Source organism: Lissotriton vulgaris, chromosome 6, assembly GCF_964263255.1.
Source record: "Lissotriton vulgaris chromosome 6, aLisVul1.2, whole genome shotgun sequence".
NCBI lineage: Eukaryota > Metazoa > Chordata > Amphibia > Caudata > Salamandridae > Lissotriton > Lissotriton vulgaris.
In genome coordinates this window covers 12,057,828-12,081,503 of record NC_141694.1, presented here as the reverse complement: position 1 = coordinate 12,081,503, position 23,676 = coordinate 12,057,828, and the positions used below count along the sequence as shown (strand labels likewise).

General features: G+C 48.1%; 1 protein-coding gene across 1 annotated transcript in view; it reads right to left on the bottom strand.

Annotated features, from left to right (window-relative positions):
* Positions 1–23,676, bottom strand: part of LOC147706698 (phosphofurin acidic cluster sorting protein 2-like) — an 825,692-nt gene that overhangs the window by 60,840 nt on the left and 741,176 nt on the right. The window contains exons 20-21 of the mRNA XM_086925834.1: positions 4,255–4,297; positions 3,213–3,354 (exon numbers count right to left, since the gene is read on the bottom strand). Coding sequence (XP_086781960.1) covers positions 3,213–3,354; positions 4,255–4,297 — 185 coding nt within the window. The remainder of the gene's footprint in view (positions 1–3,212; positions 3,355–4,254; positions 4,298–23,676) is intronic.

The window sequence follows — 23,676 nt, the reverse complement described above, 5'->3', positions numbered from 1 at the left end:
TACACTATAACCAATCATCTCTCCCTTCAGTATTGCGTGCACCCTGCTCCCTCTCCAGTCTACTATCCATGTAGAATAATCCTGCAATTTAGCACGGGGAACCCTGTCTTCACGCAATTATAGTGTCAACCGTATTGAAAAAACAGACACCCTAAATGTATGAGCCACACGAAATCCGAGTGTGCTATCCATATCACTGACTCTTGCATACTAATTTTTACGATACACACATTTCATAAATACTATGCCCGCCCGAAACCGAAAGTTACAGCAAGTATGTCCAGTTGCTGTATTTCGACCAATCATCTTTCCCTTTCATTGATGAATGTACCGGGCTTCCTGTTCTGTCCGCTACCCATCAGAATGATCTTTCAACTTGAACTCGGAAGCCCTTCATTACGACAATACAATACCAACCCCATGGAATATACCAAAGCCTCCATTGTACGAAACACTCGAAATCCGAGTGCGCTATCCTTTTACTGGCAAATTTACCTTCTACAACTTTTGTTTTGCGAGGCACTCTGCTCGTACAAAATAAAAAAATGCAAATTCATTACCCAGCAACTGTTCACACTTCAACCTCTCTAAGATCCTGTGTCCTTAAAGCTATCCCAACATCTCTCGAACTATATTAAAGTAAATCATTATTCTGCTAAACTGACGACCACAAGTCTATAAAGGCACTTTCTTTAAGCCACCTACATGTTTGAACAAGAATGCCACCTTGAATATATCCATGTTAGTATTATTAATTCAAATGAATCCCATTCTCATGGAGACTTTTGCTATCTGCTTCGGATAAAAACCCTCCGACCATTCGTATTTGAGCAGAGTACTGTATGTTAACTAAAGTGGCTGATAGAAAGATCCCTATCCAAAGTCAACGCTCCATGTAAAAATAACAATGTCCTACTACCAGCCGTTATATAGTAGTATTCAACATTCGTATATTCCTTCATTCCTGCGAATAATATTCCCGCGGCGACCCGGAAGCTCTTGGCCGGCCGGCGAATCAGGTCGCGGCCGACCGGAAGTCCCGCCTCCCGCCTCCCGCGAGCCCGATTGAGAAGAGGAGACGAGCCGCGCCGCGCCGTGAGGAGCCCGCCGGAAGAGCGCAGTCGGTGAGTGGGGCCCAGGGCTGAAGTGAAGTGCGTGCGTGCCTGTGTGTATGCCTGGGAGGGGAGGGGGGGAGTGTGTGTATGCGCGCGTGCGCGCGTGCGTGACTGTGTGTGATTGAGCCTGTATGTGTGTCGTATGCCTGCGTGTGCATGCGCGCGCCTGTGTGTGTGTGTGTGTGTGTGTGTGTGTGTGTGTGCGTGCGCACGCGCGCCTGTGTATGCGTGCATGCAGAGGGGTGGGGGCTGGCTGTGTGCGAGCAGGGGCTGTGAGTTGATCTGCGCAAGCGCGGGTCAGACGCGCGCTCCCGCGGTGAAAACTGCGAGAGCTCGTAACAGATTGGTGTACCCTTTTTCAGCATTCTCACTAACGGGCCACAATAGGTCTGAAGCAGACACCTCAATGCTCACGCATTGAGGGTTAGGTCTGCTCGACCTAAAAAGTTAAAACTAAATTAAGGTCCCACTGAGGAACAATAAATGGTGAAGGAGGGAAGAGATGAGTAAGACTTTTGAGAAACCTATGTACAATAGAGGACTTGAAACAAGAAGGTTGGTCAGGCAACCCCAAGAAGATAGAAATGGCAGATACAGAGCCTTAAGGTTGCCCAGAGCAGAGCCTTGCTGGCCAAGAGAAAGAATGAAGAGGAGCAGAAAGAGAATCAATAGATTTTTCTGCACACCATGCCATAAATGTTTTCCAACCGCAGGCATATACTGTCTTGGAGGAGGGACTCTTGGCTGCCAAGATGACATTACAGACTTCAAGAGATAGGTTGAAAGCTGTGAACTTTCACAGCTAAATCTCAATGCAAGAAGGCAGAGAGTGGGCAGGTTCAGGTGAAAAACCCTCCCCTGTTGCAACGACAGAAGATATTCTCAAAGGGGCAACCTGATCGAAGGGTCTACCGCCATGCTCAGTAGCTCGGGATACCAGAATCTCCATACTCAGTCCGGTGCTACAAGGATGACTTGGGCCCGGTCTTTCTTGAGCTTCTTGAGAACTCTGGGCAGGAGTAGTATGGGCGGAGAGGCATTCAGGAGGCCTGTATGCCTTCACTCGAGATGAAAAGCGTCTGAAAATCTGCTGGGTATGGACCAAATACCTAAAAGGACGTCAGTGAGGGCATCATGGAATGGAGATGGGGTTCAGCTGTGGAGACTCACAGTTGCAGCACCTCTGTCAAGATGTTAGTCTTGACTGCCACCAAGGGTAGTTGAAGATCAAGGACCTCAGTTTCCCTGCTCACCACCATTGCATAGGAAGCTTCCTCCTCCGAAACCACAGTAGAGGGAGAAAGCATGCCAGCATCTGGAGACGTATCCAGGCCACTGCCTTCACCCAGTTCCTCACACCAGTCCATAGTTTGCTCTTTTTCACAGAGGTGGTATCCTAAGCACAATTTTGGGCCATGGTCGTGCTTCAAACACCACAGACAGACGAGGTGCGGGTCCATTACCGAAACCAGGCAGTGATAGGGCTCTGCAGGGCTAGAATCCAGACGTGCGCAATGATATCCTAAACACACTGGGAGGTAAAACCTCAAAACAGTTGAGAAAACGTTGAAAAAATGAAGTCAAAGACTGACTAAGGGTTAGCTCTTGTTTCAGATCAGCTATGGCTGGTGCGGAAAGAAAAGAACTGATTTCAGCGTACCTGGGTGGCACGCACATAGGTACTGCAACACCTCTTCCAGGACAGACTAAACGTAAGATGGATGCAGAGCCGATTAACGCACCTACCAGCGAGCAGGAGTCCTGCTCACGAAAAAACATTCCGAATCCAGTCTGACGCCTGGGGAAATTCTAAGGTAAGGAATCTGTGGCTAGAAGTCTCTATCAGATTATGTAATTATAATGTTTCATTTTGAAAGTAAAGTGCTTTTAGGTGGATCATGTTTGTTTCCTTTTTATTTCATGTGACAGTTTTGCAGTGATTGTTGCTGTGCACACTAGACAATTACATCTTTATTAAAAGAAGAAGTAGGTTTTTCTTTTTAAGTTTGTTTCTGTTCTGCTTAACGGTGAAGTAAAAATGACCAATAAATAAACAGAAGGAAATTATATACAAAGTCAAGCAAGAGAATGTCTTACCTCGCTGTGCTGAGCCCACTGCTCACGGAAGGAGAAGGGGGCGGCGTGCCAAAGGCCTCCTTGGAGTAGGTAGACCCTCCTGTTGAGCTAGGTGTGGAACTCAGTAGCGATGGACTGTAGACACTTGCGTCATCAGAGTCCACTGAGGGGGAACAAGAGAGAAAAGAGAGGCAGAGAGTGGTGTAAGGCAGAGAGCTGAGGGGTCCTGAGATGGTACACTTGAGTACACACAGCAGACACGTGTCAACAATAAAGAGACACATTCTCACATACTGGTACTTTGATTTACAAGTGCAGCCAAGGACCATCTTTAGATCTTCTGGATCACTCGCACAATAACAGTCTCTGGAGACACAGGTGCAGACGTCAGCAATGGATTTTACATGATAGGCTCTAAGTCTTCACTTTAATACAAGACAAGCATTGCCTTCAATCGAGAGATTTAGGGCATATTTAGCAAAGGGATGCATCACTTTTGCACCGCGCAATGGGGTGCAAAAGCGACGCAACACTTAAGATGTGATTTATCAAGCCACGCACGGCCCCCTTTTGTGGCCCTGACTGGCTTGATAAATCCACAGTAACGCATCACCAATCGCTGCGCTGCGTTACTCTGCCCCAAAGAGGCGTTCACTGGGTGGAGCGTGGCTGTTCCCACGTAAAACCCATGGACTTTGACGTATTCACAGATTCACCATACGTGGTAGACCTGGGAATGCGCCAAAACTGCCACGCCTCCCCTGGTGAGGTGTAACGAGGAGAAGTAGGTTTGTTTCTCCTTGTTTTTTCGTCTTTCTATGCGAGGAAAATGCCTTGGGATTGTTTTTGTGCCGGAAGGTGATAACAATGCACACACTCGTGCACAATGGAGCAAGGGAGCCTACGTTGGTGCTAGGCAGCACATTGTCCTCCTTCGCAGGGTAACGGCAGGAATGCGCCGTAAAATGTTAAGTGGTAATACAAGGATAAACCTGCCCCTCGGTATAATTAGTTCCTAAAAAGACACCAACAAAGATACATAGACAGTTCTGATCAGAAGTACCTGAAGCACTGAACGATTGTTCTACGATTCCCACCTTCACTACCTGAAAAAGTACAACATAAAATTAACCAGAAAGACATTATGAAGAGAAACAATGATTTTTGCACGTAGGAAAAAAGAATCATTGTAGCAACTGACTGGCTCGTTTGTAATGGATTAAAACTGGAAAATGTTGTCTTATAAAATGTATTATACTTTTCACAAAAGTACACAAAAGTTTACTCTTCTTAAATTCTATCACCATGCAAATGCCATGAGCTAGCTATAATCTATAACTCCCTTTCGCAAGGCACACATAGCATCCCTTCCCAACTTCACACGCCAGCATTCGTGATATCCTTCCCCCAGACACACCATTGTGTGAGCATACTCCAACCGGGCACATTCTTCATTCATGGAGTAAGTTACTCACTTTTGTAATATTTGTGATCTTAGCGCTTTAGCCCATTTCCCTGCCTTTCGTAGGCCTGGAACAACGATTATGAAAACGTACAAGGCAGAGACGCCTGGACGAGATGTGTCTTTAGTGTATATAAACAGGGAGTTTAAAAAACACAGTGCTTACAAAACAGGGCATATCTCTAAAATGTACCACATCCACGTGTGGGTATTTCACCCAGTCCAGGATTTTTCTTTGCATCAAGAGTCTTCACGTTTAGGATACAAGGTCCATAATCCAAAGAAGAAACTGGACATAGATAAATTACTCAGGCATGGCCCTAGGACACCAAAGAGCTACAAGACGTGTGGAAACTCCAGAACTCTTAAATGTGCGGAAACGTGGGAGCTCCAAGACTTGTAGAAACTTGAGATCTTCTAGACATGTGGAAAGATGTGATCGCCTAAATGTGTGGAAACTTGAAAGCTCCTAAACGTGTGGAAACGTGAGAGCTCTTAGATGTGTGGAAACTTGAGAACTCCTAAGAAAACAAGGTACTTACCTGTGACTTTGGTTCTCCAGTATTGGAAACTGTCGTAGATTCCCATGCTTGTATCATTACCCGTCGTCGGAATGGGAGTCCCCGGTATACATAAAATAGCAATAGAAACCATCACTAAAACAGAACCTAGGCCTAGACCCATTCTTGTTTTGCAACCTATCCACCTCTTTTTGTAAAAGAGACCCAAAAAAATGAACAACTAATCAGATTAGCCTCACACCCTAGAACCCTCCTGAGAGAAGCTCAGAACCTCAGGTTTTCGTAGCTGTTGTGTAACCAAACCACTGAAGAAGCTAGAGGCTTAGCTTTCCCAGGGGAGGAGGGTGAGTCGCACGGGAATCCAGTACTGGATAACCAAAGTTACAGGTAATTAACTTGTTTTCTTACTCCAGTATTGGAACTTTCATAGATTCCCATGCTTGTATCAGAGTAGCTAGCAGTTATCAGCACATTTTCGGAACCATGGCCATTATACAACCAAGAATAAAGCAATAGCATATTCACCATAATGACAATTTCAATGGTCAACAACATACTTATCAACATCGGAACATATAAACACATGAGGTTCAAAAATGTGCAAGAGCTGAAAAGACAGTAACATGGAAGGAGGGATAAAAGGGAAAGCTCACCACTACTGAAAGAGGTTCCTCAGGACTGCTTGGCCCACTGCTGTATCACTCTGCCTTACAGAATCCAGGCAGTAATGCGTTGTAAACGTATGAGTACTGCACCAGGTCGCCGCACTGCAGACCTCCCGGATAGGAACTCCGGCAAAGAGGGTTGTCGAAGAAGAAATCGCCATCGTGGAGTGAGCATGAATCTGACCTTCCAGGGGCTTACCCGCTGCTCTGTGACAATACTGGATAGCGCTGGTAATCCAACAAGTAATCCCCTTCTAGGAATGGGAAAAAGCCCTTACGAGGGTCACTAAAGGACACAAATAGTTGAGAAGACTTCCTGAAGTCCTTAGTACGTTGAAGATAGAATTTTAAGCACCTCTGAATGTCCAGAGAGTGAAGTGCTTTTTCTGCCAGAGTAGCCGGTTGAGGGAAAAAAGTTTTTAGTATAACCGGCTCATTCAAATGAAAGTCTGAAGGTACTTTCGGTATGAACTTTGAGTTGGTACGCAGTATCACTGTACCCTTTTTGAACTGGAGAAAAGGTTCCTGAATGAATATGCAATTCACCCACACGTCTAGCCGAAGTCAAGGCTAGTAGAAGAGCTACCTTCCAGGAGAGGAATTTCAACTTCACCCGGTGAATAGGCTCGAAAGGAGGCTTCATGAGTTGAGAGAGAACCAAGTTGAGATGCCAAAGAGGAGGAGCCTTGACTGGAGGGAAAACTCTGGAAAGGCCCTTGAGAAATTGTTTGATTATTCGTGCCGACCAGAGGGAAGGACCTGAAGATGTGCGTCTGTAGTGAGAAATGGCTGCCAGGTGCACCTTAATAGAAGAGTGAGCCAGTCCCGATTTTGGCAATGAAAGAATGTTTGGAAGAACTTCATGCGGTTCAGACTTGAAAGGATGGACACCCTTTTGCTGGCACTGAATGCAGAAACTATTCCACTTCAACTTGGATGTCTAGTTGGTACTTGGGGCTCGTGCCTGAGAGAGAACCTCTCTACATTCTGTTGAAAGGGTCAAACCAAGAAATTCTCGCTGCTCAGGAGCCATGCCGAGAGCTGCGGAGATTGCAGGTCTGGATGCCAGACTTGGCCCTGGGACATCGTCAACAGCGAGGGAATCGGCTGCAACGAAAGTGGAAGGTCCAGGGAGAGAAGATGCAGTTCAGTGAACCAAAACTAGCGGGGGCACGCAGGAGCAATCAGAATCATCTTGCAGGGTTCCGCTTTGAGCTTCTTGAGAAGCCTGGGGATCAGAGGAATGGGGGGGAAGCGTAAACAAATGTGCCCGACCAGGCCATCAAAAGCGCATTCCCCAACGATCCCAGATGGTGAAGCCTGCTTGTGTAAAATCGGCATTTCTTGTTCTCCGGCATGGCAAAGAGATCTATGGAAGGCCTGTCCCATCTGCGAAAGACCTTCTGAAGAGTGGAGTGGTCCAGTTTCCAGTTGTGGCTGACTGATTTTAATCTGCTCAGCGTGTCCGCTGCCTTGTTGAGAACGCCTGGAAGGTGCTCTGCCTTGAGTGATACCCCCTGCTGGATTGTTCATTCCCAGATTATCTGGGCTTCTTGAGACAAAAGTCGAGATTTGGTGCCGCCTTCCTTGTTTATATAATGCATGGCTGTCGTATTAACTGTACGTATTAGAACTGCAGACTGTTGTATTCGCAGAAGAAAAGCCTGCAAGGCCAGGTGAATCGCTCTGAGCCCCAGAAGATTGATATGCAGAATACGATGTTGGGGTAGCCAACAGCCGCTTACATGAAGGTCTTGCAAGACTGCTCCCCAGCCCTCCAGCAAGGCGTCTGTAGTTATTATCTGAGGAGCTGGGGCGATCCTGAAGGAAAGACCCGGAGAAATGTTCTCCTTGCTTGTCCACCATGATGCTGCGTCCCTCATGGCCATGGTAACTGAGACATTGTTGTCGAAGGATTCGTCGACTTGGCCCCACTGCAAGTCCAACTCCTCCTGGAGAGGACGCATCCACAATCTGCAGTGAGGGATCAGAGGGATACAGGAGGAAATGGACCCTAGGAGGGACTTGTAGAGGTGAACTGAAAGGGACAGTTTTTAACAGTAGACGGGCCATCAGCTTTTCTTGCCAGCTTTGTTGATGGATGTGTCCAGAATGGCTCCCAGAAACTGGCTGTTCTGGATGGAGAGAGAGAGATGAATTTTCTGTGTTGAGAGTTAGTCCGAGATTGTCGAACAGGCATATGCACGCTATGACTGAATCCTTTGCTGTGTGCTTGGTAGCAGCCTTCAGCAACCAGTCATCCAGGTAAGGGAAGACCTGATGCTGTTGCTTTTGTAGAAATGCTGCTACCAGAGCAAACACCTTTGTAAAGATCCGCAGAGCAGATCGGAGTCCAAAAGGTAGGACCTTGAACTGAAAATGGCGCTTGGCTACTGTTAGGCGAAGAAACCTTCTGTGGGCTGGATGTATGGGTACGTGAAAATAAGCATCCTCCAATTTGGCCATGTAATCCCCTGAGTTGAGAAGACAAAGGATGTCCTGCAGAGAAACCATCAGAAATGATTGCTTGATGAGATAGGTGTTGAGCTCCCTCAGATCTAGAATAGGGTGCCATTTTTCTAAAGTCTTCCAGACCAGGATGAACCGGGAGTAGAAACCCTTTCCTGCTGAGAGATAGGGACAGGCTCTATCGCTCCTTTGAGGAGCATTTGATGGACTTCCAATCGCAGAAGACAGAGATGTTTTGACACGAGGGGTCTTTGAAGGTGGCGTATGGACAAACTCCAGAGTATGGCTGCATTGAATGATCTTCAGCTCCCAACGGTCTGATGTTATTCGTTGCCAGTTGTGGAGGTATTGAGATATTCTGCCTCCCACTGATGTCACTGGAGGAGAAGGGACAGTAGTAAGTGTCAGCAAGCCGCTATTGACGCTTCGAGGAATCTCTCCCCTGGTGTCCTTGTCTTCCTCTTTTTGAAGATCTAGAGAAAGAAGAGGATTTATTTTGTCGCTGGTTATAATTTGGCCGGTAAGATTGCGAATTAGATCCTTATGAGGAATACTGTTGCTGCTGGTACCCTCCTCTATATGTGGCATTACCTCTCCCTCTGGCTCCATGGAAGGGGACCTTGCTGTACTGCAGAGTCCCTAAGGATTTTGCGGTCTCTGTGTCTTTTTTGATGTCTTGAAGGGCATCATCAATATGTTTTCCCAAAGAGTGCTTCTCTATCAAAGGGAAGATCCAAGATCTTGTTCTGGACCTCAGGACGGAACCATGTAGCCCGCAGCCATCCTTGACGGCGAAGGACAGCAGCACCCGTCAGGGAGCGGAACACAGTTGTTGCAATGTCCATTGCACAGTCAATCACTTCAGCTTACGTTACTTCTCCTTCCTGAAGAATCTTCTTAGCCTCTTTTTGCGCATCTTCAGGCAATTGGTCCAGTTATGGGGAGAGATCGCACCACATCTGGCGATCATAGCGACCAAGTATCGCTAGGGTGTTAGCAGCCCTGACCAACAGACTGGACATGGACGAAAACCTCTTGCCCGCGCTATCCAGGTGTCTCCCTTATTTATCAGGAGGTGTTGTGAGGGGAGCTGAAGGATTTCTCGACTTTCTCTGGGCAGCCTGAGAAATGACATAGTCCGGTTTAGGCTGCCTGACCAAGCAACCGGACTATCGTCTGGAGCCTTATATTTCTTCTCAAGGCGAGGCAAAACTGGAATCACTATATCACGATTCTTCATCACCTTCAACCCCTCATCCCAGACGTGACCAACAATAGGAATAGAGCGAACCGCTTTCCTGTACGGCTCTTTGAAGTCATAGAGGAAGCATTCACACTACACCGTGTGCATGGGCAGTTCATACCTCTTTGCAGCACTCTCCATCAAATTAGAGACACCCCCTATGTCTGCAGGGGTGAAATCGACAGGTGCTGGTGCAGGAGAAGCCGGATAAGGAATGACAGTCATCCCACTCTGCGTCTAGATCTGGTATGGCGCCAGTGCCCTGGTCCTCATCAGAGGTGTCATAGTGAACGAGAGACACAATAGGTGGTGGGTCCTGAGCCATAAGCGTTGATTGTGGCATTATTGGGGGGGGGGGTAACAGGCTGGGCAGGAGAAACAGCAGTACCTGGTACCACCACTGGAACTGGAGGTTGCGCTACAAAACTCCTTCTATAGTCCATAAGCATAGATTGCAAGTCCGCTAGTAAGGAGGAAGGCATGGAGACCATCTCCTGCTGGTAGTCCTCTTGATAATGCGAGGAAGGATCATAGTGCTGCTCCTCTCCATAATCCCCCTCAGAGTCTTTGTCCTGACACTTGACATATAATTGGGAAGTGCTATTTGCATAGGCAAAAGAACCATCATCATCTTCAGATCCCTCTTCTTCCAGAAGGATTGTTGGAGGTAGAGGAGTCACTCTTCTAGGGAATGTCATGTCATGTGTAATGTGGTGCTTTTTTAAAGAAATAGTAATTTTCTCCACCATCGACGAGGTCGTCGATATGGCCGTCGACGACGATGAAAGAATCTTCGACGATAAAATGGATGTCGTCGGCGCAGGCGTCGTCGAGACCGTCGACACCCCATCCGTCATCGTAGTTGTCCTCGACATGGTTGTCGTTGCTATCCTTGTCGTCGACATCCTAGTCGACAATACCATCGACGACGACACATTCACCACCGGCGTCGAAGTTGTTGAGGCAGAACTCTGACACAGTGCCGGAGATGATGAAATCACCGTCGATGAGCCCGAGATGAAGGAGAAGACTGTACCTTTGTTGATTTCGTCGACGGAGTGGTTGACAGCGTCATCGATGAGTGAACTTTCTTCACAGCTTTTACCTCAGAAGAGAGTGATGAGGGCTTTTTTGAAAGCCGCTGGAGCCGCTGGAGGAACAGAGCTGGATTTCCTCTCAGATAGTACTCCTTTTGACTGTTCTTCCCTCTCCTTTACATCTCGGTGACGAGATTCACCAGGACTATGCCCTTCAGACCCATGAGAGGTCTTTCTTAAGGCCTTACCAGGACATTCTTCAGAAGGTGAACAAGAAGCTCTACCCCTTTTTACAGACCTTCTGGAAGATGTAGCAGAGGATGCCTCATCACTATCACTGGAGACAGGTTCCTTCCTTGACTTTAGCTTCTGGAGCCAGGTCAAAAGACGCCACTCACGGTCTCGCAGAGTCTTTGGAGAAAAATTCTGGCATATTTTACAGTCTGCTGCCTTATGGTCTTGGTACAGACATTAAATACAATCCTTGTGCTTGTCCTCCACATATAAACTCTTCTTAGCCAAAGTAGCACAGGCTTTAAAGAGGGCCTTCTTCTTCTCATCAGACATCCTGAAGCAGTTGTAGAAGAAAAAACTGGTGAAAAACTGTAGAAATAGAGTTTACAGGAAAAAACTGAGCAGAGCTCAGTGGAGACTCTCTTGCACAACATGCGGTAGAAAATCTGAGAAGCTCAGGAGGGTTCTATGGGGTGAGGCTAATCTGATTGGTTATTCATTTTTTTGGTCTCTTTTGCAAAAAGAGGTGGATAGGTTGCAAAATAAGAATGGACCTAGGCCTAGGTTCTGTTTTGGTGATGGTTTCTATTGCTATTTTATATATATCGGGGACTCCCATTCCGACGACGGGGAATGATACAAGTATGGGAATCTATGAAAGTTCCAATACTGGAGTAAACGTATGGAAACTGAAAAGCTTTTAGATGTGTGGAAACTTGAGAGCTTCTAGATGTGTGGAAACTTGAGTTTCTAGACATGTGGAGCCTTGAGAGCTTCTAAAAGTGTGGAAACTCGAAAGCTCTGAGATGTGTTGAAACTTGAGAGCTCCTAGATGTGTTGAAACTTGGGCGCTCCTAGATGTGTGGAAACTTGAGTTTCTAGACATGTGGAAACTGGAATTTTTTTTAGATGTGTGGAAACTTGAGAGCTCCGAGATGTGTGGAGACTTGAGAGCTGCTAGGCGTGTGGAAACATGAGAGCTCATAAATGTGTGGAAACTTGAGCGCACTTATACATGTGTAAACTAGAAAGCTTTTAGATGTGTGGAAATGTGAGAGTTTCTAAATGTGTAGAAACATGAAGCCTCCGAGATATGTGGCACAGCTAAGCAGCTGTGTTGAAGATCATCTGAGCAAGGAAGTGTGTTTGGGGGTCCTTGAGGGTTGCATTGGCAAAGTATAAATAAGATTATCCGTTGCAACTAAAGTCCCCCCAAAAATAACACTTTTGAAAACAACTTACAGTCCTGTGGCAACATTAAACACCAAAGACAGTATACAGCAGTCAAGCTGAATGTAAGAACTACCTATTCCTAACAGAGAAGAAAGAATGTGACAGTAGGTGTAGGACACTAGGTTATCCCTTTCCATCACCCACTCGGATAGTCTGTGTCCTTTACTCCTCAGCGGCTCTCTAGACAAGCCTTACTGGTCACTTGCATTAGTCTTCTCCAAAGGGAGTGGGTGTCTAGAGGAAACCGCCCGAAGCGCATGAGCGGAAGAACACTGATTCTAGGGAATGGCGACCTCCTTCTCAGACTGGAGGACGATGCAAAGGTCAGAGTACAGAAATGCCACAGAAAGGCTTCCTTTACCAGGCAATTAAAGAAAGATGCTTCACCACTATCACAAGAGAGAAGGCATACACAAAGGGTGTTAACGTCTGATGCAAACCCACTGGCGTCGCATACTGGAAGCAGCTGAAGCTGTGACTTGAGACTCTTTCGTCTTCTGTAGAAGAACACCTGGGGCACGAGTTCCTTCACGTGTGATGTGCAACGATCCATTGAGGGTCTGCTTTATATTCCAAATGTCTTCACCGGCTGAGTAAGTGGCAGAAAGGAGCACTCCCTTATTTAGAATGTTCATTCACATCTCTACGGAAAACATGCATTGAGGTAAAGAGTAGATCTCTTGCTGATTGCATCAAAGAAAGGATGTAGTGTCTGAAAAATTGGAAAACTGCTTTCAGCTTTCAGACATTTGAATTACTAACGCCCTTGCATGATGACCACTGACGGTGATCTTCTATTTGCCCTGCTGCACCTCAGCTGTCGAGAGCAAAGAGCATTTGAGCTAAACATTTATTTCTTTAGAGTGTAAAAAACTCCATCCTGAGACTCTTTTTGATTGATCAGAGAGATGGCAATCTGTAAAAACATGGTTTCCATCCTGGCTGCAATGCATGATACGATATCCTAGCTAAGTACGCCAAGTGGAACCCCGGGACCCAAATGGTGACAAACGAAAATTAGCCTAGTGGTCTCGGAAACCACCTGGATGTGGTGAAGGAGCAGGAGCACATTCCCAGAAGAAGAAGAAGAATCTTTCCCTAAGAGGGGGTTCCCGTTTCTAGTCCATCTAAGCATGAATGAACGGATCATTCCTGCTAGGCAACGGGGAAATTTTTTGCCTTGGAATAAGGCAAAGATCCTTGACTAGAAAGCCTTCCACTTAGTCACTCATAAAGGTCTGGACAGATGTAGCTTCCCTACCACAGCAAGCGAGGTGCACGCCACAACGATATTAGAAATGCAAACGACAGAGTTGTGGCTAAATGGGACCACCATAAACTGGTAGCAAACTCCTCTGGAATTTTCTTTTTTAAAAACAATTTAATTTTCTAGCAACCATAATACTATGTTTGAGTGTCATCCTTACATCAATTTCATATTACTTTAGATTTCTAATATGGGCAGACCTTGCTAAGGAGAACAATGTACTCATATTATCTGCTTTCCCTCAAACCAGCGTATTAAAATTAATAAAATATAACAAATATATTGATTTCGGAGAAACATTCTTGTAGAAACGACAAAATATAAAAAAATGTTATTAAAAGTCCAATTTATTAATGTACAATGTCCTCATTAACAAGGAATAAAGGACCTTAGTCACATACAATTGTTAATAAAAGACATAACAAAATCTTATAATCAGCAAATAAAATATAAAAAGATACATAAAACAAATTTGGCAAGACAATACGATACTATCGTGAAGTTCATATATCTGTTGAGAAAAGATACATTTAAAATTAAATATGGGGCTGGTTACATGCCAAATATTCATTGTTGTGTTAACTTGCTATAATATGAGGCAGCGCCGAAAACTAACACCGTGCAAGAGCAGGCGTTAGAATGGTGCACAAGGAGAAATGCATTTATTTCTCCTAACTTTTTGCTTTTTCTATGTGTGCTGCATTCTGCAGCACACATAGAAAGAGCAAAACCCCATTAAGGGTTGTGCATCTGCAGGAAGGGACACCTTCCTGCACACCAACAATCATTAAATATTGACAATTTGCTACTTCTGTGTGTGAAGCAGAATGCCATTGCCATTATGGATTGCTTATGTGCAGAAGAGACACCTTCCTGCACATAAACAATCATTCCCTGCAACGCAGGCACAACCACACTATGGTGCCAGGGTGCATGTGTTGGTGCTAGACAGCTAATTTAACCGCTAGTTCTAGGGATTGTAGTAAATATGGTGCATCCCTGCGTTTTGAAAATGTCGGAGCTAATTTAAGCGCTAGATCGAAGGATTTTAGAAAATATGGCGCATTCCTGCATTTTGAAAATGTTGGAGTGTGGCGCTGCCAGATTTGACACAGCTCTGCGCTCCGACATTTTCTAGTAAATATGCCCCCCAGTTTCTGGAAGAGTTCAGGTTTAAGGAGTCGCCGCATTTCTTCTGTTTGAGGACGTCATGAGATGCCCATGCTGCAGAATGAAGGATTCCAGGGGGATGCTGCAGGACCAGTGTTTGCAGTCAGTTATCACAAGAGGCCTTGTGGATCATACAAAGATCTGAATAGTTCAGGTACATCTTGGAGTCTTTGAAGTTTGTCAGTTGTGTAGAGTGTAGGTGCTTCAGGACTACATCCACTTAGTTTAATCCAATGTAAGGGTTGTAGCACAGGAAGAATTTTTCATAACACGGAGATTTGAACGTTGACCCCCTTCAGCACAATGTTGAATAAACGGTTGATAATGAGAAGTATGCATCAAAGATGATACCAAGTGTTTGATTTCTGAGTGTGTAGTTATGATTATCATCATCTGAACACACTCCAGAAGTTTCTGGGTCTCACACGCTTGTCTCTTGTCAGCCCACGGGCTTCTTGGTCTCACACGCTTGGCTCTTGTCAGCTCACAGGCTTCTTGGTCTCACAAGCTTGTCTCTTGTCAGCCCAAAGGTTTCTTCGTTTCACACGCTTGTCTCTTGTCAGCCCACAGGTTTCTTGGTCTCACACGCTTGTCTCTTGTCAGCCCACAGGTTTCTTGCTCTCACGCGCTTGTCTCGTGTCAGCCCACGGGTTTCTTGGTCTCATACGCTTGTCTCTTGTCAGCCCACGGGCTTCTTGGTCTCACACGTGTGTCTCTTGTCAGCCCACTGGCTTCTTGGTCGCACACGCTTGTTTCTTGTCAGCTCACGGGCTTCTTGGTCTCACACGCTTGTCTCTTGTCAGCCCACAGGTTTCTTGGTCTCACACGCTTGTCTCTTCAGCCCACGGGCTTCTTGGTCTCACACGTGTGTCTCTTGTCAGCCCACAGGCTTCTTGGTCTCACATGCTTGTCTCTTGTCAGCCCACAGGTTTCTTGGTCTCACACGCTTGTCTCTTCAGCCCACGGGCTTCTTGGTCTCACACGTGTGTCTCTTGTCAGCCCACAGGCTTCTTGGTCTCACATGCTTGTCTCTTGTCAGCCCACAGGTTTCTTGGTCTCACACGCTTGTCTCTTCAGCCCACGGGCTTCTTGGTCTCACACGTGTATCTCTTATCAGCCCACAGGCTTCTTGGTCTCACATGCTTGTCTCTTGTCAGCTCACAGGCTTCTTGGTCTCACACGCTTGTTTCTTGTCAGCCCACGGGTTTCTTGGTCTCACACGCTTGTCTCTTGTCAGCCTACAGGTTTCTTGGTCTCATATGCTTGTCTCTTGTCAGCCCACAGGTTTCTTGATCTCACACGCTTGTCTCTTGTCAGCCCACAGGTTTCTTGGTCTCACACTCTTGTCTCTTGTCAGCCCACAGGCTTCTTGGTCTCACACGCTTGTCTCATCAGCCCACAGGTTTCTTTGGTCTCACATGCTTGTCTCTTGTCAGCCCACAGGTTTCTTGGTCTCACACGCTTGTCTCATCAGCCCACAGGCTTCTTGGTCTCACACACGTGTCTCTTGTCAGCCCACGGGCTTCTTGGTCTCACACGCTTGTCTCTTGTCAGCCCACAGGCTTCTTGGTCTCACAGGCTTGTCTATTGTCAGTCCACAGGTTTCTTGGTCTCACATGCTTGTCTCTTGTCAGCCCACAGGTTTCTTGGTCTCACACGCTTGTCTCTTGTCATCCCACAGGTTTCTTGGTCTCACACACTAGTCTCTTGTCAGCCCACAGGCTTTTTGGTCTCACACGCTTGTCTCATCAGCCCACAGGTTTCTTGGTCTCACACGCTTGTCTCATCAGCCCACAGGTTTCTTGGTCTCACACGCGTGTCTCTTGTCAGCCCACGGGTTTCTTGGTCTCATACGCTTGTCTCTTGTCAGCCCACGGGCTTCTTGGTCTCACACGTGTGTCTCTTGTCAGCCCACTGGCTTCTTGGTCGCACACGCTTGTTTCTTGTCAGCTCACGGGCTTCTTGGTCTCACATGCTTGTCTCTTGTCAGCCCACATGTTTCTTGGTCTCACACGCTTGTCTCTTCAGCCCACGGGCTTCTTGGTCTCACACGTGTGTCTCTTGTCAGCCCACAGGCTTCTTGGTCTCACATGCTTGTCTCTTGTCAGCCCACAGGTTTCTTGGTCTCACACGCTTGTCTCTTCAGCCCACGGGCTTCTTGGTCTCACACGTGTGTCTCTTGTCAGCCCACAGGCTTCTTGGTCTCACATGCTTGTCTCTTGTCAGCTCACAGGCTTCTTGGTCTCACACGCTTGTTTCTTGTCAGCCTACGGGTTTCTTGGTCTCACACGCTTGTCTCTTGTCAGCCCACAGGTTTCTTGGTCTCATATGCTTGTCTCTTGTCAGCCCACAGGTTTCTTGATCTCACACACTTGTCTCTTGTCAGCCCACAGGTTTCTTAGTCTCACACTCTTGTCTCTTGTCAGCCCACAGGCTTCTTGGTCTCACACGCTTGTCTCATCAGCCCACAGGTTTCTTTGGTCTCACATGCTTGTCTCTTGTCAGCCCACAGGTTTCTTGGTCTCACACGCTTGTGTCATCAGCCCACAGGCTTCTTGGTCTCACACACGTGTCTCTTGTCAGCCCACGGGCTTCTTGGTCTCACACGCTTGTCTCTTGTCAGCCCACAGGCTTCTTGGTCTCACACACTTGTCTATTGTCAGTCCACAGGTTTCTTGGTCTCACATGCTTGTCTCTTGTCAGCCCACAGGTTTCTTGGTCTCACACGCTTGTCTCTTGTCATCCCACAGGTTTCTTGGTCTCACACACTAGTCTCTTGTCAGCCCACAGGCTTTTTGGTCTCACACGCTTGTCTCATCAGCCCACAGGTTTCTTGGTCTCACACGCTTGTCTCATCAGCCCACAGGTTTCTTGGTCTCACACGCGTGTCTCTTGTCAGCCCACTGGCTTCTTGGTCTCACACGCTTGTCTCTTGTCAGCCGACAGGCTTCTTGGTCTCACACGCTTGTCTCTTGTCAGCCCAAAGGTTTCTTGGTCTCACATGCTTGTCTCTTATCAGCCCACAGGTTTCTAGGTCTCATACGCTTGTCTCTTGTCATCCCACAGGTTTCTTGGTCTCACACGCTTGTCTCTTGTCAGCCCACAGGCTTCTTGGTCTCACACGCTTGTCTCTTGTCAGCCCACAGGTTTCTTGGTCTCACACGCTTGTCTCATCAGCCCACAGGTTTCTTGGTCTCACATGCTTGTCTCTTGTCAGCCCACAGGTTTCTTGGTCTCACACGCTTGTCTCTTCAGCCCACAGGTTTCTTGGTCTCACACGCGTGTCTCTTGTCAGCCCACGGGCTTCTTGGTCTCACACACTTGTCTCTTGTCAGCCCACAGGCTTCTTGGTCTCACACGCTTGTCTCTTGTCAGCCCACAGGTTTCTTGGTCTCACATGCTTGTCTCTTATCAGCCCACAGGTTTCTTGGTCTCACATGCTTGTCTCATCAGCCCACAGGGTTCTTGGTCTCACATGCTTGTCTCTTGTCAGCCCACAGGTTTCTTGGTCTCACACGCTTGTCTCTTCAGCCCACAGGTTTCTTGGTCTCACATGCGTGTCTCTTGTCAGCCCACGAGCTTCTTGGTCTCACACGCTTGTCTCTTGTCAGCCCACAGGTTTCTTGGTCTCACCTGCTTGTCTCTTATCAGCCCACGGGCTTCTTGGTCTCACACACTTGTCTCATCAGCCCACTGGATTCTTGGTCTCACATGCTTGTCTCTTGTCAGCCCACAGGCTTCTTGGTCTCACATGCTTGTCTCTTGTCAGTCCACAGGTTTCTTGGTCACACACGCTTGTCTCTTGTCAGCCCACAGGTTTCTTGGTCTCACACGCTTGTCTCTTGTCAGCCCACAGGCTTCTTGGTCTCACACGCTTGTCTCTTGTCAGCCCACAGGTTTCTTGGTCTCACACGCTTGTCTCATCAGCCCACAGGTTTCTTGGTCTCACATGCTTGTCTCTTGTCAGCCCACAGGTTTCTTGGTCTCACGCGCTTGTCTCTTCAGCCCACAGGTTTCTTGGTCTCACATGCGTGTCTCTTGTCAGCCCACAGGCTTCTTGGTCTCACACGCTTGTCTCTTGTCAGCCCACAGGCTTCTTGGTCTCACACGCTTGTCTCTTGTCAGCCCACAGGTTTCTTGGTCTCACATGCTTGTCTCTTATCAGCCCACAGGTTTCTTGGTCTCACATGCTTGTCTCATCAGCCCACAGGTTTCTTGGTCTCACATGCTTGTCTCTTGTCAGCCCACAGGTTTCTTGGTCTCACACGCTTGTCTCTTGTCAGCCCACAGGCTTCTTGGTCTCACATGCTTGTCTCTTGTCAGTCCACAGGTTTCTTGGTCACACACGCTTGTCTCTTGTCAGCCCACAGGTTTCTTGGTCTCACACGCTTGTCTCTTGTCAGCCCACAGGTTTCTTGGTCTCACATGCTTGTCTCTTATCAGCCCACAGGTTTCTTGGTCTCACATGCTTGTCTCATCAGCCCACAGGTTTCTTGGTCTCACATGCTTGTCTCTTGTCAGCCCACAGGTTTCTTGGTCTCACACGCTTGTCTCTTGTCAGCCCACAGGCTTCTTGGTCTCACATGCTTGTCTCATCAGCCCACTGGATTCTTGGTCTCACATGCTTGTCTCTTGTCAGCCCACAGGCTTCTTGGTCTCACATGCTTGTCTCTTGTCAGTCCACAGGTTTCTTGGTCACACACGCTTGTCTCTTGTCAGCCCACAGGTTTCTTGGTCTCACACGCTTGTCTCTTGTCAGCCCACAGGCTTCTTGGTCTCACACGCTTGTCTCTTGTCAGCCCACAGGTTTCTTGGTCAACGGAAACATGGATGAACGCCTCCTCCGCCCCAGACATCACCATTGCCATCCCTGAAGACTATAAGATCACTCGCAAAGACCGTACCAGCCACACAGGAGGAGGAATCGCTATCGTCCATAAGAAATCAATCCGCATCTCAACCAGCTCTGACGCCAACCTCGCCAACTCCGAACACCTTCACTTCCAGATCCACATCGACCCCAAAACCACACTCAGAGGCACCCTCCTCTACAGACCACCAGGACCCCGCGCAAAATTCAGTGAAGACATCACGGACTTCCTCACTCCACACGCGCTCCCCTCCAAAGAATACATCCTCCTGGGAGACCTCAACTTTCACCTTGAAAAGATCAACGACCGCAACACCACCACCCTCTTGGATAACCTCGCCAACCTCGGACTTAAACAACTGGTCACTTCCCCCACCCACATCGCAGGTCACACACTCGACCCCATCTTCACCTCCAGCAATCATGTCTCCGTCAGCCACACTACGGATCTCCTCTGGACTGACCACAGCTGCGTTCACTTCACCTACAACAAGCCCAAACCCACCAACCACCTCCAACCGACTCTGCAAAGAAACTGGAACAAAATCACCACCGACCAGATCTCCTCATCGCTTCTTCTAAACCCCCCAGCCCACTCCTCGGACCCAAACCTAGCCGCCGCCAACTTCACCCTATGGTTATCCAACACCGCCGACACCTTAGCACCACTGAAAAAACGTCAAAGCAAACCTGGCAACAAGAAGGCCTCATGGTTCAACGATGATCTTAAGAAGTCCAAGAAACTCTGCCGCACCCTTGAAAAAGCGTGGAAAAAAGACCCATCCACCAGCACCAAGGACGCCTTCAAAAACGCCACCCGCACTCACCACCAACTAATCCGAAAGGCCAAGAAAACAGCATTCAAGGATCGACTTGACAACAACGCCCACAACAGCAAGGAACTTTTCAACATCGTCAAGGAGTTTTCCAATCCCTCGGCCAACTCCAACGACATCACCCCCTCTCAAGCCCTCTGCGACTCCCTAGCCTCATTCTTCCACAACAAGATTGCAGACATCCACAACAGCTTCGACAACCAACCCGGAGCCCAACCCACCCAACCACATGCTGAACACTCTCCCCCCGCGAACACCCTCAACGGCTGGAACCCAATCTCCACTTAGGACACCATCCGCCTAATGAACTCCATCCACTCAGGATCCCCCACAGACCCATGCCCTCACCACATCTTCAACAAAGCAGACTCCGTCATAGCACCGCACCTCCGAGACGTCATCAACTGCTCCTTCAACTCCGCCACCTTTCCGGAAAACTGGAAACACGCTGAACTCACCGCCCTTCTGAAAAAACCCACAGCGGACCTCACCGAACTCAAAAATTACCGCCCCATCTTGCTCCTTCCATTCCCGGCCAAAGTAAATCGAGAAAGCTGTCAACAACCAGCTCGCCGCTTTCCTCGAAGCCAACAAATCCCTCGACTCCTCACAATCTGGCTTCCGAGCAAAACACAGCACTGAGACCGCCCTCATCGCAGCAACAGACGACATTCAAACTCTACTGGACAATGGAGACACAGTCGCCCTCATCCTCCTCGACCTCTCTGCAGCATTCGACACAGTGTGCCACAGCACCCTTTTACAACGCCTCACCAACATCGGAATACATGGAAAAGCACTTGAATGGATCACTTCGTTCCTCACCGGAAGAACCCAGAGAGTCCGCCTTCCACCATTCAAGTCCGAGGCCACCGAAGTCATCTGTGGCGTACCACAAGGATCCTCTCTCAGCCCCACCCTCTTCAACGTATACATGAGCCCCCTCGCGACCATCGCCCGCCAACACAACCTCAACATCATCTCTTACGCGGATGACACTCAACTGATCCTTTCTCTCACCAAGGACCCCAGCACCGCCAAAACTAACCTACACGAAGGAATGAAAGAAGTTGCTGAATGGATGAAACACAGCCGTCTGAAACTGAACTCAGATAAAACAGAAGTCCTCATCCTAGGTACATCCCCCTCTGCATGGGACGACTCTTGGTGGCCGGAAGCCCTTGGAAAAGCACCCATCCCGACAGACCACGCACGGAACCTAGGCGTTATCCTGGATTCTTCACTTTCAATGAACAGACAAGTCAGCGCCGTATCCTCATCTTGCTTCAACATTCTTCGCATGCTCAAAAAAACATTTCGATGGATCCCCACCGAAACCAGGAAAACAGTCACCCATGCTCTAGTCACGAGCCGACTGGACTACGGAAACACCCTCTACGCAGGCACTACCGCTAAACTCCAAAAGAAACTCCAACGAATCCAAAACGCCTCAGCCAGAATCATATTAGACATCCCACGCAACGAACACATCTCTGGTCACCTGAAAGACCTCCACTGGCTACCCGTCAATAAGAGAATCACTTTCCGACTGCTAACCCACGCACACAAATCACTCTACGACATTGGACCAGAATGCCTCAACTCAAGACTGTCCTTCTACACCCCCTCCCGCCAACTACGTTCCTCCAGCCAAGCCCTCACCACTGTACCTCGCATCAACAAGACCACCATGGGAGGCAGATCCTTCTCTTACCTGGCTGCTAAAACTTGGAACTCACTCCCCACTCACCTTCGCCTTACCCAGAACCACCTAGCTTTTAGAAAACAACTTAAAACGTGGATATTTGACAAGTAATCCCCCCCCCCTCCTTAGCGCCTTGAGACCCTCTGGGTATGTAGTGCGCTATATAAATTCTCTGACTTGACTTGACTTGGTCTCACATGCTTGTCTCTTGTCAGCCCACAGGTTTCTTGGTCTCACGCGCTTGTCTCTTCAGCCCACAGGTTTCTTGGTCTCACACGCGAGTCTCTTGTCAGCCCACGGGCTTCTTGGTCTCACACGCTTGTCTCTTGTCAGCCCACAGGCTTCTTGGTCTCACACGCTTGTCTCTTGTCAGCCCACAGGTTTCTTGGTCTCACCTGCTTGTCTCTTATCAGCCCACGGGCTTCTTGGTCTCACATGCTTGTCTCTTGTCAGCCCACAGGCTTCTTGGTCTCACATGCTTGTCTCTTGTCAGTCCACAGGTTTCTTGGTCACACACGCTTGTCTCTTGTCAGCCCACAGGTTTCTTGGTCTCACACGCTTGTCTCATCAGCCCACAGGCTTCTTGGTCTCACATGCTTGTCTCTTGTCAGCCCACAGGTTTCTTGGTCTCACACGCTTGTCTCTTCAGCCCACAGGTTTCTTGGTCTCACATGCTTGTCTCTTGTCAGCCCACAGGTTTCTTGGTCTCACACGCTTGTCTCATCAGCCCACAGGTTTCTTGGTCTCACACGCTTGTCTCTTGTCAGCCCACAGGTTTCTTGGTCTCACACGCTTGTCTCATCAGCCCACAGGTTTCTTGGTCTCACGTGCTTGTCTCTTGTTAGCCCACAGGTTTTTTGGTCTCACACGCTTGTCTCTAGTCAGCCGTGCTCGTTGTAGGTCTGACTGTTAGAACAGCAAAGAAACTGGCAGGCTTCTTGGTCTCACATGCTTGTCTCTTATCAGCCCACAGGCTTCTTGGTCTCACACGCTTGTCTCATCAGCCCACAGGTTTCTTGGTCTCACATGCTTGTCTCTTGTCAGCCCACAGGTTTCTTGGTCTCACACGCTTGTCTCTTCAGCCCACAGGTTTCTTGTTCTCACACGCGTGTCTCTTGTCAGCCCACAGGCTTCTTGGTCTCACACGCTTGTCTCTTGTCAGCCCACAGGTTTCTTGGTCTCACATGCTTGTCTCTTGTCAGCCCACGGGCTTCTTGGTCTCACACGCTTGTCTCATCAGCCCACAGGTTTCTTGGTCTCACATGCTTGTCTCTTGTCAGCCCACAGGTTTCTTGGTCTCACACGCTTGTCTCATCAGCCCACAGGATTCTTGGTCTCACATGCTTGTCTCTTGTCAGCCCACAGGCTTCTTGGTCTCACATGCTTGTCTCTTGTCAGTCCACAGGTTTCTTGGTCTCACACGCTTGTCTCTTGTCAGCCCACAGGTTTCTTGGTCTCACACGCTTGTCTCATCAGTCCACAGGCTTCTTGGTCTCACGTGCTTGTCTCTTGTCAGCCCACAGGTTTCTTGGTCTCACACGCTTGTCTCTTGTCAGCCCACAGGTTTCTTGGTCTCACACGCTTGTCTCATCAGCCCACAGGTTTCTTGGTCTCGCATGCTTGTCTCTTGTCAGCCCACAGGTTTCTTGGTCTCACACGCTTGTCTCTAGTCAGCCGTGCTCGTTGTGGGTCTGACTGTTAGAACAGCAAAGAAGCTGCATCTTCTTTCTTTCTGAGCCCTGCTCCCACAACAGAGCCCACTCGCGAGACATT